Source organism: Elephantulus edwardii, unplaced genomic scaffold, assembly GCF_000299155.1.
Source record: "Elephantulus edwardii isolate Elephantulus edwardi_28Jun2011 unplaced genomic scaffold, EleEdw1.0 scaffold00083, whole genome shotgun sequence".
NCBI classification, from domain to species: Eukaryota; Metazoa; Chordata; class Mammalia; order Macroscelidea; family Macroscelididae; genus Elephantulus; species Elephantulus edwardii.
Genome location: NW_006399833.1, coordinates 4,967,727 through 4,984,701, shown reverse-complemented (window position 1 = coordinate 4,984,701; position 16,975 = coordinate 4,967,727). Strand labels below are relative to the sequence as shown.

The window sequence follows — 16,975 nt, the reverse complement described above, 5'->3', positions numbered from 1 at the left end:
TTAGAATCCTTGCCTCCAAGGGGCAGCCTGGTTTCACCCACTCTCAGTTAAACCTGTTTGTTCTCCTGGTAGTCCATGGTATATTCAATACTCTTCTCTAGTACCACAGCTCAAAGGTATCAATTTACCTTCTATTAACCCATAGTCATTATCCAGCTTTCTGATGCATGATAAGTAATTATAAAGACTATGGCCTGGATCAGGTGCACCTTAGTCTCCAGACTGACATCATTGCTCTTCAGTACTCTGGAGAGGTCAGGTCACTCCAGCAGACTTTTCCAATGCAATTCATCTTTTAATTGAGCCTCAGTGCATACTGAAGGCTGCAGTCCTTGACCCTCTGCAGCAAGCGCTTCAGGTCCTCTTCAGTTTGAGCAAGCAGGGTTGTGTCATCTGCATATCACAGATTGTTGATAGACTTTCCACCAATCTTGACCCCACATTTCTCCTCATAGAGCTCAGCCTCCCGGATAATCTGTTCTGCATACAGGTTGAAAAGGTGTGGAGAAAGGACACATCCCTGGCGTACGCCCTTCCCAATTTTGAACCATGCAGTGTTTCCTTGTTCTGTTCGAACGACTGCCTCTTGGTCCAAGTATAGGTTTCTCATTAACATGATCAAGTGTTTTGGGATTCCCATTCTTCTCAGAGTCAGTTTGTTATGATCCACACAGTCAAAAGCCTTTGCATAGTCAATGAAACACAGATATACATTCCTCTGGTATTCCCTCCTTTCAGCTAAGATCCATCTAACATCAGCTACAATATGCCTAGTACCACGACCCCTTCTAAACCCAGCCTGGACTTCTGGCAGTTCTCTGCTGATTTGTTGTTCCAGTCATTTTTGGATAATCTTCAGTAGAATCTTGCTTGCATGTGAAATTAATGAATTGTTCTATAGTTTCCACACTCTCTTGGGTCACCCTTCTTTTGGATGGTAACAAATATAGATCTCTCACCACTGGGCCAATTGGCAGCATCAGGATGGATGGTGAAGAGACTGAGATTGTTCATAGCTTTAGTTTGCTTGGCTCCACAGTCAACACTCTCAGCGCCAATAGCCAGGAAATTAAAAGACGTATTGCCTTGGGAAAGTCTGCTGTTAGGGACCTCTCCAAAGTACTGAAGAGCAATGGTGTCTCTCTGGAGACTAAGGTGCGTCTGATACAGGCCATGGTCTTTGCTATCACTTGTTATGCATCAGAGAATTGGACAATGACTAAGGAGGACAGAAGGAGAATTGATGCCTTTGAGCTCTGGTACTGGAGAAGAGTACTGAGGGTACGATGGACTGCTAGGAAAACAAACAGATTCATCCTGTAAAGGGTTAAACCGGGTGGCTCCTTGGAGGCAAGGATTCTGAGGCTCCGTCTAACATAATTCGGACATGTTGTAAGGAGAGACCGGTCCTTGGAGAGGGACATCATGCTTGGGAGGGTGGAGGACAGCACAGGAGGGGAAGGCCCTCTATGAGGTGGATTGATTCAGTGACTGGGGTAATCGGGATGGGTGTATCAGAGACAGTGCGATTGGCACAGGACAGAGCAGAGTTTAGGGCTGTTGTATATAGGGTCACTATGAGTCACAAGTGACTCGACGGCACATAACAACAACAACAACAGTACTAAGGGTGTTGATAGTAGAGACAAACAAACTGAAGCTGTTTACAATCTCAATCTCTTCACCGTCTATCATGATGCTGCCAATCAACCCAGTGATGAGAATCTTTTTTTCCCTTGATCTTGAATTTCAATCCATACTTACTGCTGCAGTCCTTGACCTTCTGCAGTAAGCGCTTCAGTTCCTTCTCAGTTTCAGTATGTAGGGCTGGTTGTGTCATCTGCATAATGCAGATTGTTTGTGAGTCTTTCTACAATCCTGATGCCACATTGTTAGTTAACAGCTTGTTAGTTAACAGCCAGTGCCTAGTTGAATAGTATCCTTAATATCAAATGCAAGTAAGATTCTGCTGAAAATTAGCCAAAAACGACTGGAGCAGCACATCAACAGAGAACTGCCAGATGTGTAGGCTGGGTGTAGAAAAGCTTGTGGTACTAGGAATATTATAGCTAATGTTAGATGGATCTTGGCTGAAAGCAGAGAGTACCAGAGGAATATCTGTGTTCATTGACTATGCAAAGACATTTGACTGTGTGGCTAACTCTGAGAAGAATGGGAATCCAAGAACACTTGATAGTGCTTATGTGAAACGTGTACTTGGACCAGGAGGCAGTCATCAGAACAAAGCAAGGAAACACTGCATGTTTCAAATTCAGGAAGAGTGTACACCAGGTATTTGTCCTATCTCCATACCTTTTCAATCTATATGCAGAACAGATCATCTGGGAGGCTGGACTCTATGAGTAGAAATGTGGCATCAGATCCCACCTGAGGTGTCAAAAATAACCCCAGAACAACCAACCAATGCTTCATGAAAAGTCTTGCCCCCCAAAAAATGGACTTACATGAACTTGAGGAATATTGACTTCAAACCCTTCCAATTTAGTCATGTGAGTAAGGTAGACAGACTCTTAGAACTAACCCAAAGACCCACCTTAGGGAGAAGCTTTGTAATGCTTGGAAACATGGAAAGTCAGACAAAGAGAAGAAGATCTTCAGTAAGATGGATTGACACAATGACTCTAACAATAAGATCAAGTAGATAGTGAGGATGACAAAGTATAGGGTTTCCAGCTGTTGTTCATATGGTCCCTGTGAGTTGTACTTGACTTGAGGGCATCAGATAACAAACAGCTAGTGCCTAAGTGACTCCCCACCAGGTACCAGTGGTTCACGAAGTGAGATCTTGGCACTCAGACACCAAGGACATTTGCATCTATAAATAATAGTTACTCTGGAAATAACAATTTTTTAAATATTGGTTTCAATATAAAATTAATATACATTGTGTTTCATTCATGTACATTTTGTTTCACATATTCCTTCATTCGCATTATGTTTCATGTAATTATTCATATGTTGTTGTTGTGTGCCATTGAGTCGCCTGTGACTCATAGTGACCCTATCTATGTACAAGAGCCCTAAACTGCAACAATGAATGAATGGAAACCCAAAATCTCTGTAAATGTTTGTGAAAATTAATAAAATATAATTATAGAAAAAAAGAAGGAAAAAAAAGAGCCCTAAACTGTGCTCTATCTTGTGCGAACCTGTCTCCAACACACCTACTCTCACCACCCCAATCACTGAATCGATCCATCTCATTGAGGGTCTTCCTCTTCTGCATGTCCCTGCACTCTCCCAAACATGATGTCCCTCTCTAAGGACTGGTCCCTCATTGCAACATGCCCAAAGTATGTCAGACAAAGCTTTAGAGTCCTTGACTCCAAGGAGCAGCCAGGCTTTACCCTCTCCAGGGCAAACCTGTTATATTCAGCACTCTTCTCCAGCACCACAGCTCAAACGCATCAATTAATACTCATAGTGTTTTATAAAATCAGTCACCATCGACCTATGCCTGCTATTTGGAGTAATAATATCTTGGTTTCTGATGACAAAATTCTTCTGCACAGGCTACCAGCTATTGGGTGAAAAGAAGAATATAATGATTCCTTGAATTGGAATAGAGTGGGAGTAGAAATGCTTGCTATGGGGAACTTTCACATGTCTCAGTGTGTTCCCCAGATGCTTATATGTTACCATTTACAGGAATTACGTTGCCTTGTAATATTACCGGATCATATGGTCCATCAGGGCTCCCCGGAACATCTGGAGCACCAGGTATGTAATGAGGTCAGAGGAAGCCACTGAATGCAGAGCTGTAAAAGGGCTCTGAATATTTGAGTAAGAGTATACAGCGGAGCAGCACTTGGGAATCCAGATACCTCCTGACAGAGGAGCTTTGGGAGAAGGGAGGTGAGAGAATACCTACTGGAGATGGCAGTGTGGGGAAATGAGGAAAGAAGAGGCTCCCCCAAGAGATTAGGAGCCTTACTTTAACATCAAAAATCCCCCCCCATTTTTCCTTCCTTTCACTACTTGTATTTGGGGTTTCAGGTCCAAAAGGACCCCGTGGCTACCCTGGTCCCCCAGGTCAGCCTGGTCAGCGGGGTGTTAAGGGAGAGCCTGGAAATAGTGGATTTGTTCATCTTCCTGAACTGCCAGGTGAGAAAAGGAACTGCTTTTATGCTTTTGTATGTGTTTGAATTGTGACAGCCCCTTGCCAATTACAAAAAGCTCTAGTGAAGGTTTGATTTCATACCCATGTAAGACATAGCTCAGAGCACATCTGAGTAATAAGGACTGTTGGGAGATCAACCGAGACAACCTTTTCATTCTCAGATGAGGGAGCTCAGACCCTGATGGAAAATGGCCGACCTAGGAGTCAGGGAGTTTAACAGCCAGTTCTATGGGAGTGTTCTAAATCATCTCTTTAAATTAGGTCAGGAAAGGAGATTCTGATCAGTTAGAATTGTCCACTTCACTTTTCTCCCCTTTTTTTCCTGGCCTGTTCCAACCTGTGCGTCATTGTTCAACTCTTGATCAGTGGTTCTCAAAGTGTGGTGCCTGAACCCGAAGAAGAAGCTACAACAAATGTGTCAGATATGCAAACCTTTGGCTCCTCCCCAAGGCCAGATGATTAGGTGCTATTAAGTCAGCTCCTTCAACTCTTTGCAGTTCTGTACACAAGAAGACAAAAACCTCCCCCTCTTGCACCATCCTCACAGCCTCTGTTCAGCCCATTGTTGTGATCACTGCGTCAGCCCATCTCATTGAGGGTCTTCCTCCTCTTCACTGACTCTCTACTTTTCCAAGCATGATGTCCTTCTCCAACCACTGGCCCCTCTCGACAACACTGATCAGACGCATGGAGGCAGAGGCCTGTGCTCTCTGTTTTAACAAGCATTCCCCACCCCAGCTGATTCCAGTGGTGCTCAATCTAGAGAGCCACCACTTCCAGAGAATAAGTGATGCCTGAATTCCTTTTCCCCTCCCAGGAAAAGGGAGGAATTCCAGCTGGAGAGGTCAGGGCTCTTGCTATAATGTCTTCTGTGTTTTTCCCAATTTTAGGAGCCTTCATCTTACTTGGCTCCACAGTCAATACACTTGGTACCAGCAGCCAGGAGATCAGGAGATGTACTGCACTTGGCAAGTCTGCGGTCAGAGAGCTCTAAAAATTATTGAGGAACAGTGATATTAGTTTGAGGACTAAGGTGCACCTGATTCAAGCCGTGGTCTTTTTGGTCACTTGCTATGCATCTGAGAGCTGGAGAGTGAATAAGAATGACAGAAGAATTGATGCTTTTGCACTGTGGTGTTGAGGAAGAGTATGGTGTGCCAAAAAACCAAACAGACATTTCTTGGACAAGTTGCAGCCAGAGTGCTCTTTGAAGGCAAAGATGACAAAGCTTCATTTCACATGCTTTGGATGTGTTGTTAGGGGAGGCTGTTCCTTGCAGAGGGAAATCATGCTTGAAAAGGCAAAGAGGAAGACCTCCAACCAGGTGGATTGACACAGTGACTGCAGCAATGATTGTGAGGACAGCACAGGGCAGGACAGACTTCAAATCTGTTGCTCATAGGGTCACTCTGAGTTGTACTTGATGGCATCTATCAACAACAACACAAGCAGGTTGTTGGACTCAAGGGCCAGGCCTGACTGAAACAGCACCGCCTCATGGTCACATGGTACAGTTCCTGCCTCATGGCTCACCCTCCTATGACGAGAAATTCCTGATCTCTAAGATAAAAGGCACACAGTATAAATACAAGCATACCCTGAAGATAGTGTATTCAGACGACTGCAATAAAGCGAGTCCCACGAATGTTTCCCAGTGCCTATAAAAGTTATGTTTGTACTATCCTGTGGTCTACTAAGTGTGCATTATGGAAGACTTTGAAATATTGCAATTACCAAAATATGGCACAGAGTCACAAAGTGAACAACATCCTGCTGGGAAAATGACACTGCTAGATATGCTTGATGCCAGGTTGCCACAGACTTTCAATATGTAAAAAGAAAAGAAAATACAGTCGCTGCAAAGCATGCGCATGTGCACACACACACACAGAGAGAGAGAGAGAGAGAGGCATAACTGTATTCCAGCTTAATAAAACATGTATGGGAACCCAAAGGGGAAAGGGGAAACAGTGGCGGGTTAAGGATGGGTAGGGACAAAATCACAGGGTTGCACAGTTTGGTGGGTGGAGGGAGGGGGAAGGAAATGGGAAGGATTCTGGTAAAAAAATAAGATAATTATGGGTAAGGTGCAATGTTGATTAATTTTATAAAACATAATGCATGGGAATGATTGTATGAAACACAATATGAATGAAGAATAGGGTAAAACTATGTATATAAACTTTGTAAGCAAACTAATATAAATATTTAAAAAAAATTTGATTCAGAGAGCTCTACCCAGATGAATTCTTTCAAATCATCCATGGCCTTTCCCCCTCTCCCCTCTTTACATTTAGGATTTCCTGGACCTCGTGGGGAGAAGGGCTTGCCTGGTTTTTCCGGGCTCCCTGGAAAAGATGGCTTGCCCGGAAAGGCTGGGAATCCAGGCTCAACAGGCCCCAAGGGAGCCCCTGGTGACATCTTTGGTGCTGGAAATGGTGCTCCAGGGGATCAAGGCCTTCAGGGACTGCCAGGGGACAGAGGATCTCCTGGAGACTCTGGCCTTCCAGGACCTAAGGGTGACTCATATCTAACATCCTACAGCAAACCTTTCAGTAGCTGGGGCACCTAGACTTGCATGAGTGGGGTCTTCTGGGGTGATGGATTACTTAAGGGGTTAAAAATCAAGCATCATTTTGTTCTGTTCTTTTAAAAAAATAAAATTCTTTCTATAGCCTGAGTCAATTTGCCTGTATCTTCATAATTGCAGAAATGTCAGTAGTAATTGCTTGCAAAGCCTCTGCTTCCCTGCTGGGAATATAACTAGGATATAGCTGAGAAAATAGTGGTGCCTCTTATGAGTGCTGAGCCACGCTCTTCCTGTGGAACTCTGCTTTCGCAACCCTGTCCTGGCTGTCAGTCTAAACCGTGTCCATTCACCCCTTCCTTTCTCTAGGTTTGACTGGAAAACCTGGGCTGTTAGGTACCAAAGGAGAGAGAGGCAGTTCTGGCCCACAAGGACACATGGGTCCATCAGGCCCCCCAGGGCATAGTGGTTTGCCTGGCATAAAGGGAAAATCTGGTCCTCCTGGAGAAATAGGCTTACCTGGAATAACAGGTAGGTCCTTTGGAAGAACCGCTCTAGGTTGGCCAACTTCAGCTCAACTCTGGGTCCAGATGCCAGAGGGGCAACAGCAGAAATGTGGGATGGACCTAATTGCAATGAGGCTTAACATCCCTAATCTTTCAAGTCAACCTTGAGTGCCAAGCAGAGCAGACTTCTGCAGCATAACTCCTACAATATTGCAACAAATAATTTCCCTCTTAACCATGAGGAGTCACTGGGTGGCACCAACAGTTGAACGCTTGGCTACTAACAGAAAGGTTGGTTTGAATTCACCTGGAGGTACCTCAGGGGGGAAGAAATCCCCTCAAAATCCTGGCAATCTAATTCTGAGCTCTAATAGTTTAATGGTAAGGGGTTGCACTGCCAGCCCAAAGACAAGTGGTTCGAATCCATCAGCTACTTTGGGATAAAGATGGTAATCTCCTCCCATGCGAAGTACTGCCTCTGAAACGCCCCCTTGAGGGTCAACTATGGGGAGGCTGTAACCGAGGGTATAAAAACAATAGTCTGCTTCCAAAAAGTCACAGTCATGAAAACCCAACAGAGCACACAGTTCAACTCTGCAATATATGGGCTTCCTGTGAGTCCAAATCACCTGGAGGGCAGTGGGCTTGCTTTCGTTTTCCCCTCCCCCATATCCTCACTTCCCCTTTTCATGCCTCAGCCCATCTGTCCCTTGCCTTCTCCAGTTAGGGAGGACACCCTTGTTGTTGAGGTTAGTCTACCCCTGTCTCCACTGCTTTCACTGGAGCAGTGGGAATGCCTGTCTTGGGTGTGAGGAAAAGCTGGAGTGGAATGTGACTGGCCTAGCACCCTGCCTCTTCAGATGGTCATAACCCTGAGGGCCAATGGCCAATATGTCTTTCACTCAGCAGCGGGGCCTGCTACACTCTGGTTCCAGCCTAATGTTTGTAGTATTCCTTCTTCTAGCACCATCTTCCTCATCCTGCCTGTATTGTTGCTATAGTACAACCACCATTGTCCCTTACCCTCTACCCCCTACCCCCACCCTATACACACATTCCTGGCTAAGGGACTGAAGTCATTTGCAGAGACACTTCTATGCTTCTCCTCCTCCTCCTTTGCCCTTCTGCATTTCTGGGGTTATCACATACGCTGAAAAGAGAGCTCATAGACCAACTATGGAGCAACTAGTGGTAAGGAGCTGTGCTGCAATCCCAAAGGTATGCGGTTCAAATCCACCAGCTAGCTCTTCAGCAGGAGAAATATGTGCAGTCTCCTCTGGTGCCCTTAAACTGCCTCTAAAAACTCGCCAGAGGGTCAGCTGTGAGTCCATTCAGACTTGAGGGCACACAGCACACACCTCCTTTGTCCTCTGTGTTTCTAGGATCATCACATAGGCTGGCAAGGTGAGAAAACAGAACTCTCAAGCTCATAAACTGACTAACACCCTCACCAGCTTTGACGCTCAGAGAATTATCTTACTATACACTATATATAACAAAGGCCAGTAATCTCCAAACTCATGTAGTGGAGATGGCTCCTATTGAATTTCCTTCCCTTGTATTGGGTCTCCCTTCACAGCCTTTCATACGAATCCTGGGGCTTGCAACTACTTGATGCTGTTCAATCCTTAGAAAGCCAAATCAGCCATTCATTTAGGTCCTCAGGGGCCCAAATACCTCTGTCATCATTGATTTAATCCTTTGTGTTTTTCATTTCCTTGCTTTGTACCTGAATATTCCACTTTGGCAGCAGCTCAGGAGGTTAATCCCATTGACCAATTTGAAGCATGATTAAAATCTCAGAATACCTAGGAGACCAAATGGGCCTTGGGGATTTCCACAGTACTTGGCACTAGGGAGTCTTTCAACCATAATGCCAAGGAACTGGCTGATTTAACTGCTTGCATGAGGGATTAAAAGGGCAGCCCTGTATCCATGGCTCCCTGGGAGGCTGAAACAACAGCTCAGCTTTAACCTCTCCTTCACCGATTGGCTCAGGAAACAGCCATTGTGAGGTGGTTCAGAGAGGAAGTACCAGAAAACTGGAGCTCAGTGGCCACCCTGGCTTCCCAGAGCTCCATTCAAAGGCTAAAGTGCAAACCACATTCATAGCGGGTGGAGAAGGTATAATCAGAAAGGCTTTGCTCTCCCAGCCAGCTACTGTGCATTGCTGGAAGTAATTGCCACTGGTTTGGCACTCTGGGTGGTAGATGCTAGTGTTTCAGCTGACTAAGAACTCTGCCTGCTAGTAGCCCGCATATGCCAATGTTAAAGAGCCATTAAAAAAACTTAACCAACCTGAAGCCATGGGAATGGGCAGTGGCCCAGATGGAGCCAGAGCTTCGCCTGAGAGCTGTTCTGTTCTTTCTTGTGTTGCTTCAGGACATGCTGGAATGAAGGGCTCAAGAGGTGAGGCAGGTCACCCTGCATCAACTGGAAAGAGAGGTTTGCCTGGACTCAAAGGCCTTCCTGGATCCCCAGGGCTAAAAGGCTTCATGGGAAATTCAGGTTTACCAGGGAGCACAGGGCTACGAGGCCTCCCAGGCCCAAACGGTAAGTGAAGTGTTTGCCAATGAGGTGCACCCAAGCTGCCCAGCTTTGCTTTCCTCCTAACTGCCAAGGAATGTGAGAGGACAGGGAGGGGGGTAGACAAGGATTTTGGCTGCAGGTTCATTGTTGTTATGTGCCATTGAGTCACCTGCAACTCATAGCGACCATATGTCCAGCAGCTCTGAATCCTGCCCCGTTCTGAGCCAGTCTCACTGACTCCATCACACCTACCCCCATTGCCCCAGTTACTGTGCTTGGCTAATGACAAAAAACAAAACAAAACAAAACAACCAAAAACACCCCAACCCAAAAAACCAAAGACCCACTGGCATAGTGTTAGATGTCGGATGGCTTTCCAAAAGGTTAGCGGTTCGAGTCTACCAGGCACTGTTTGGGGGAAAAGTTGGGCAGTCTCCTCCTGTAAAGATTTACAACCTTGGAAACCCAATGGAGAATTGGCACGAGTTGCAGCTGACTCAATGGCAGTGGGCTAAAAGGAGCCCTGTGGTCACAGTGCAGTCTCTGCTGCCCTTCTCAACACAAGGCAGTTTGAGCCCACCGGTTGCTACGTGGGAGAAGGGTGGTTAGTCTCCCCCTGTAAGGATTTACAGCTGTGAAAATTTGATGGGGGTTGCTGAGAGTCCAAATCAAATTAACGGCAATCTATCTGATGGGGAATCAGTGCTAAAGAAGGACACCCCCCAACCCCAGCCCTCAGCCAAGGTGAAGGACTTTCACTGTATCCTGGGGGGACCACTGGACCAAATAGAATGGTCAGTAAAACTGCCCAGGACAGCAGCAGCCACACTGAGTTTCCTCAACTTGCACCACCTTTACCATTGAACTTGATTGAGTTCACTTCCTGTGTCTGCACCACTCTATGTTATATACAAGGAAAGTGGCTCGCCCAAGGTCATATAACTGGTTAGCAGGAGAGCTTAGGTGACTCCCTCTTGGCCCTAAATAATTTTCCCCCCTGTGCCACAAAAAAACTCTAAACTTGGTGATAGCTGCCTGTTGTAGCAGAATGTATAATGATGTATAATGATGTATAATGATGAACATCATGAGAGTTGACTGTAAAACTTGGACTTTTTTATAGCTTCCTCGCTGGGCAAGTTATTTGACTTCTCTGAACCTCAGTATCTTTATACATAGGTGAGAGATAATAGAAATTCTTATTTCTCACCAGGAGAGAAGGGCTCCAGTGGACTGATTGGTTTTCCAGGGATACCGGGTCTCCCTGGTATGACTGGTGCAAGTGGATTAAAGGGATCCCCAGGGTCATCAGGTCAAACTGGGATATCTGGGCCTACAGGTATCCCTGGAAAAAAAGGTACATGGGGGAAAGAATTTTGGAACTAACCCCTACACTTCCAAAGGCAGATTTTATTTATGGACTTAGGCATTTCTGTCACTTAACAATTTAGACAATAAGATTGTTGGTTTCTGAATTAACATGCTTTGAAGCAAAAATACCTCATCACTTAACATCACATGTTAGAAGCCTTGGTTGTGTAGGGTCCAAAGTTGATTGTGGACTTTGGCCTTGTAGGAGAAGGCATAAAGAGAAATGCAAATGTGGGGGGAATGAGAGCAGGGAAGAACACAGAAGGGTCCAGAAAGTGAACTGATATGGGAAGAATTGCTCTGATAGGTCAGCCCTCACCCCACATCTCTAAGTTCTCTCTCCATCTGATCTCTGTCCCTGCAGGAGACAGAGGTGACCCAGGACCAGTTGGGACATCCAGCCCGAGACCTCCAACACTTAGTGTTTGGTTTAAAGGAGAAAAAGGCTCCCAAGGCTCAGCTGGTTCAGATGGATTTCCTGGGCCCAGAGGTGCAGGGGCAGGGAATGGGCAGACAGAAACCCCCAAAAGGTTTTAGGACCAAATCTGACCTTCTTTCTGAGAATGGAACTCCATGACAAGGTTTCTTAGAGTACCAGGGGTGCAAAGGAAGGTACCTTACCTGAGCCTGAGGAGTGCCTGGGCTCTAAGACGGCCATCTGCCATTGTTGCTGTGGACCTGAGCTTTTGACCTGTAGGCTGTGACACCCTGGAGGAGCCTGGGTAGGGGCTGGGGGGAATGGGGTGCAGCCACTGAGCAGCACTCCCTGAGGGGTGTTCCCTAAGGCTGAAGGCACCTTCTCCATGCTCGCCCCTCTCTACCTACACCAAAGGCTGCACTGTGCGCTTGGGGCTCTCAGGACCTGCACCTTGGCAAGTAGCTTTTCTCTTTCCCACATAGTCTCTTTCCAAGCCCTTTTGCATCTTTCCTAGGTCACAAAGGACAGGCTGGCTATCCGGGGTTACCAGGCCTCCCTGGAGCTACTGGAGAGCCTAATAATATCAGAGGACTTACTGGAAGACCAGGACTTCCTGGTTCCCTGGGCCCACAGGGCTTGCCTGGCATAAAGGGGAACACTGGGATCACAGGCTTCCCGGGAATGCCTGGAGAGATGGTAAGTGGACCCAGTTCTTTTTGGTTTTCCACTGGGAAAGAGTCTCCTGTCACAGAAGGAAATGCCCCTGTGGTCCATCTTTCGGACCTCAACCTACTTCCCAGCCCCTTCCCCCAAGATGTTCTCCAATAACTCCTTCTTCTTGAGTCTGATTGGGTCTTCTTATCCTCCTTTGGTGCCTTTGTTCATGCCATTTCCTCTGCAGGTAGGGCTTCCTTCCTCTTCGAAGTCATCTAGTACTTCAGGGCCCAGCTCGAGTCCAACCACTTCCGGAAACCCTGAACTCTGACTATGCTGATCTACACTTGTGCTCCCACGGCTGGGTCTACGCTGGTCAGATTTGCTCAGCATGACCAGTAAAGCTTGAGAATGAGGATTTCCTTACGTGCTTTCTTGTCTGTGCCCCACTGCCAGCATCCTACCTGGCGTCTACCACTTTATAATAATTAAAAACAGACATTTTGATGTCTTGCTTTTGGAAGGCCTCATGAAGTTTCAGGAGAAGCGACAGCTGACAAATCCATTTCTCTGAGCTCATAAAAGGCGGTAGAGTGGGCTTTAAGAAGGAGAGAAACTAGCATATGAATCTCCACATCGACACTGTGTATTGCTTGCCTACTGTAAGCCTCATTTTGCTCATTTGTTTAAAAATGGGGAATAGTATTCAAACCACCTTCACATAGTGAGATGGCATCCGTGTAAAGCACTTAGTGAGAGGTAAGTGAGATGAAAAATATAAAGCACTTGGCACACAACAGGCTCTAGGTAAGTAGTAAGAAACCAATATTAGTGTCCAAGGAATAAACGAACTGAAGTCTCTGTCCTTGAGAAATACCAGTTCGTCTGGTGGAGAGACCACACACAACACACACACGAAGCAATTGTTACAGAAATAGTCTGAACTGGGTGGTCTTGACTAGCACACATTAGGAGATGGGAAGCAAAATGGTAAGGTCTTCCGGGAAGACGACTCTGCATGAGCAAGAGTTTAGTAGTAAATAAGAATCGATGCCTTTGAGCTGTGGTGTTGGAGAAGAGTACTCAATGTGCCATGGCCAGCCAAGAAGACAAACACATATGTCTTGGGAAACGTGCAGCCAGAGTGCTCTTTGGAGGCAAGACAGTGAAACTATCTCACATACTTTGGGTGTGTCGCTAGGAAGCACCAGTCCTTGGGGGAGGGGGGAAGATCAAGCTGAGAAAGGTGGAGGCTCAGATCAAAGAGAAGGTCCTTAACAGGGTGGATTGACATCGCAGCTAACAATGGGTGTGAGCACATGACATATGGTATGACTGGTACAGGATAGGGCGAGATTCAGATGCACTGTTTATTGGGTTGGTATGACTCATAGTCAACTTGATGGCACCTAACAACAATGACAAGAAGGCAATATTGCCTCATGGGCGGGGAGCTGTGCTGCTACCCCAAAAGTGGCACCTCTCTGGCAGTTAAAATCCACCAGCTTCTCTTTGGCAGTTTGAATCCATCACTTGTACAATTTACACACTCTCAAGACTCAGTGGAGGTCAGCTATGAGTTGATTCCAACTTGATGGCAACAAGGTTGAGGGATTTGGGGAAGGTAATTGCGATGGGAAAGTCTGCTGTTAGGCCCCTCTCTAAGGTACTCAAGAGCAACGGTGTGTCTCTGGAGACTAAGGTGCATCTGATACAGGCCATGGTCTTTGCAATCAGTTGTTATACATCAGAGAGTTGGACAATGACTAAGGAAGATAGAAGAATTGATGCCTTTGAGCTTTGGTGCTGGAGAAGAGTATTGAGGGTACCATGGACTGCTAGGAAAACAAACAGATTCATCCTGGAGAGGATTAAACTAGGCTACTCCTTGGAGGCAAGAATTCTGGGGCTCCGTCTGACATACTTTGACATGTTGTAAGGAGGGACAGGTCCTTGGAGAGGGACATCATGCTTGGTAGGGTGGAGGGACAGTGCAGGAGGGGAAGGCCCTCTATGAGGTGGATTGATTCAGTGACTGGAGTAATCGGGATGGGTGTGTCAGGCAGTGCGATTGGCACAGGATAGAGCAGGGTTTAGGGCTGTTGTACATAGGGTCACTATGAGTCGCAAATGACTCGGTGGCACATAACAACAACAAAAATAGACGCAAAAGCGTCAGAAGGGGGGAAAAATGTGTGGAAACATGGGTGTCCTGGGTAGTGGTACAGAAACAGTAGTCCAACGACAGAGCTCAGAATTCAGGTAGTGGTACAGAAATAGTGATTCAGTGACAGAGCCCAGAACTCAGACTTCTACCCACCGCACATTTGTCTTCACTGGGCAGATCTCAGAATCACTCAACCACACCAGAGAGAAAATCATCCTGATGGCAGCAAACTCACTCCCAGACTCAAGGTTGTAGGTTGAACATTAGCTAGAGGAGGCAGTTTTTCCTGGTGACGGCCCAAATGCAGACTTCAGCACTTGTGCAGATGCCACCTGCTCCCCAGTCTAAGACAGAGCTTGTGTTCCCTGCAGAATCGGTAGTAGGGGGCGAGCCCTGCCTGGGAGACAAACAACTTCTTTTTGTACATAATGAATGGCACCAGATCCCTGACGTGGGAGATGGTAGGTAGCAGACTGTCTACAAAGCACAGGAAGTACCGGACCTGACTGTCAATCTTTGTATTTCTCTAAGAGACTTTCTAAAGCAGCCAGATCTTGATTTCCCTAGATTCCAGTGTTGGTGGGCAGTGGGACGTCGTGAATGACAAGACCAGGATTAATCTGTGATTCCAACCCCTCCCTTAAAAGTCTTAAGTGTGTACCTCTGCCCTTCACTCAATACCTTCCTGTTTACAGACTTAATTCTTTCCTCTCCACAACCGCTGCCACTACCCTGGCCGCAAAGCACATTGTCCCAGGAAGTGGGAGGGTGGGCTGGAGGGTGGGAAGCCCTGAACTCTGGGCAAAAATAATGATTGTTATATTCCTTTGAAGGGCACACAGGGTCTTGATGGGGCCCCTGGGCTTCCAGGAATTGCTGGTCTCCCTGGTTTGAAAGGTAAGGGGTATTTCCTGTTTATTTTAATGTACTGTTTTAGGGCAAAATTGTTCCTAGCAGGCTTAGAGGACAGTCAATCATTTACATTTCATCTTTAGACAAAGCCCCTTTGCAGCCCTTGGTCCTTAGAGAGGATGCAACAAGCAGTAGTCCCCACTGGTGCTTTCACACTTTAACTAAGGAAGAGGCTTGTCTTTTTTTTTTTTTCTTTCTTTCTTTCTTTCTTTTCTGTGTGTTTTGACCTATCTGCTTTCCAGTCTTAGAGTAGAGAGGAACCTTGACTCTAATCCTTTTAAACCCCTTTCGAAGCCAGTCCACTGAGCAGGAGAATACCCTGCCTTTGCTGTCATCACTTTCAATCTGATGCTCTATTTAAAAAAAAAACAACAACAAAAAACAAAAAACTGATTTATTTACAAAGTTCGAATACATTGTCTGATGCTCTTTTAAGGGACCTCCTATCATAGGGAGCTAGGGTGGCCCTAGTGGTAAGAAGTGGTCATACTACCCCAAAGCATGTGGTTCTTCTATGGGAGAAAGATGAGCAAGTCAACTCCCATGCGATGTACTGCCTCCTGAAAGCCCACTCGAGGGTCAACTATAAGTTGGTTCCGACTCAACAGTACATAAAACCAACAACCTATCTCAGCCCTTATTGAACCTAATGATATTTCTCAGTATAGACAGGCAGCATGGAGCAGCATGGCATGCCACTCACTTGGCGATGTCTCACAGCTCCTTGTTAGGGATTGGTCACCTCTTATCCAATGGGGAATTTTTGTAATTTTTTTTTTAACCAGTTTACTAGTCCGTATACATTGTTTCTCCCACTGGATCTTTCCCCTTTCCTTTACCCACCCCTCCCTCCACCCATCAAATTGTGTGACCCTCTGATTAAGCTCCCCTTCCCCTCTGCCCATCCTCACCCCTCTGCTCCTCTTTCCCCACCTTGGATTTTATTGGTCTGCATACAATCACTCATATACATTGTTTTATTAGATTGTGGGATGTTTGCTTTTTAATTTTAGTATTTTGTGTGTGTGTGCCTTCAAATCAGATCTGACTGGCACAGGAAGAGATTGTCCCTCCTTCACCAGCAGAGCACCTGGTGGATTCGAACCATGTACCTCCAAGATTGCAGTGCAGCTTCTTGCCACTAGGTCATCAGAGCTAGTTTGATTGTGTTTTGTACAATTATTCATATGTTGTTATTGTTGTTATGTGCTGTCGAGTTGCTTGCGACTCAGAGTGACCCTATGTACAAGAGCCCTAAACTCTGCTCTGTCCTGTGCCAATTCCACTGTCCCTGACACACCCATCCCAATTACTCCATTCACTGAATCAATCCACCTCATAGAGGGTCTTCCCCTCTTGCGCTGTCCCTCTACTCTACCCAGCATGATGTTCCTCCTTACAACATGTCCAAAGTATATCAGATGAATCCTCAGAATCCTTGCCTCCAAGGAGCCACCCGATTTAACCCTTTCCAGGATGAATCTGTTTGTTTTCCTAGCAATCCATGGTACCCTTCAATACTCTTCTCCAGCACCACATTTTAAAGGAATTCATTCATATACGTTGTCCTTTATCTAATTAATTACTATTACTCAATTCCTATTATCACCATATATTTTCAAACCCTCATTGCTGCTTTCCTATTCCTTCATCCCCTTATCAACCCCTAATTTCTGCTATCCTTGTGATTTCTCCTCCTCTCCTTTTTCTGCCTCTCATTCCCCCCTTCATTTTCCACTTTTGAACATCT

The 16,975-nt window shown here is 46.0% G+C and overlaps 1 protein-coding gene across 1 annotated transcript in view; it reads left to right on the top strand.

Moving 5' to 3' along the window:
* The window catches only part of COL4A6 (collagen, type IV, alpha 6), a 121,135-nt gene that overhangs the window by 83,938 nt on the left and 20,222 nt on the right, over nucleotides 1-16,975 (top strand). The window contains exons 22-30 of the mRNA XM_006889949.1: nucleotides 3,670-3,741; nucleotides 4,018-4,125; nucleotides 6,439-6,660; nucleotides 7,038-7,199; nucleotides 9,557-9,727; nucleotides 10,917-11,060; nucleotides 11,439-11,564; nucleotides 12,007-12,188; nucleotides 15,147-15,210. Coding sequence (XP_006890011.1) covers nucleotides 3,670-3,741; nucleotides 4,018-4,125; nucleotides 6,439-6,660; nucleotides 7,038-7,199; nucleotides 9,557-9,727; nucleotides 10,917-11,060; nucleotides 11,439-11,564; nucleotides 12,007-12,188; nucleotides 15,147-15,210 — 1,251 coding nt within the window. The remainder of the gene's footprint in view (nucleotides 1-3,669; nucleotides 3,742-4,017; nucleotides 4,126-6,438; nucleotides 6,661-7,037; nucleotides 7,200-9,556; nucleotides 9,728-10,916; nucleotides 11,061-11,438; nucleotides 11,565-12,006; nucleotides 12,189-15,146; nucleotides 15,211-16,975) is intronic.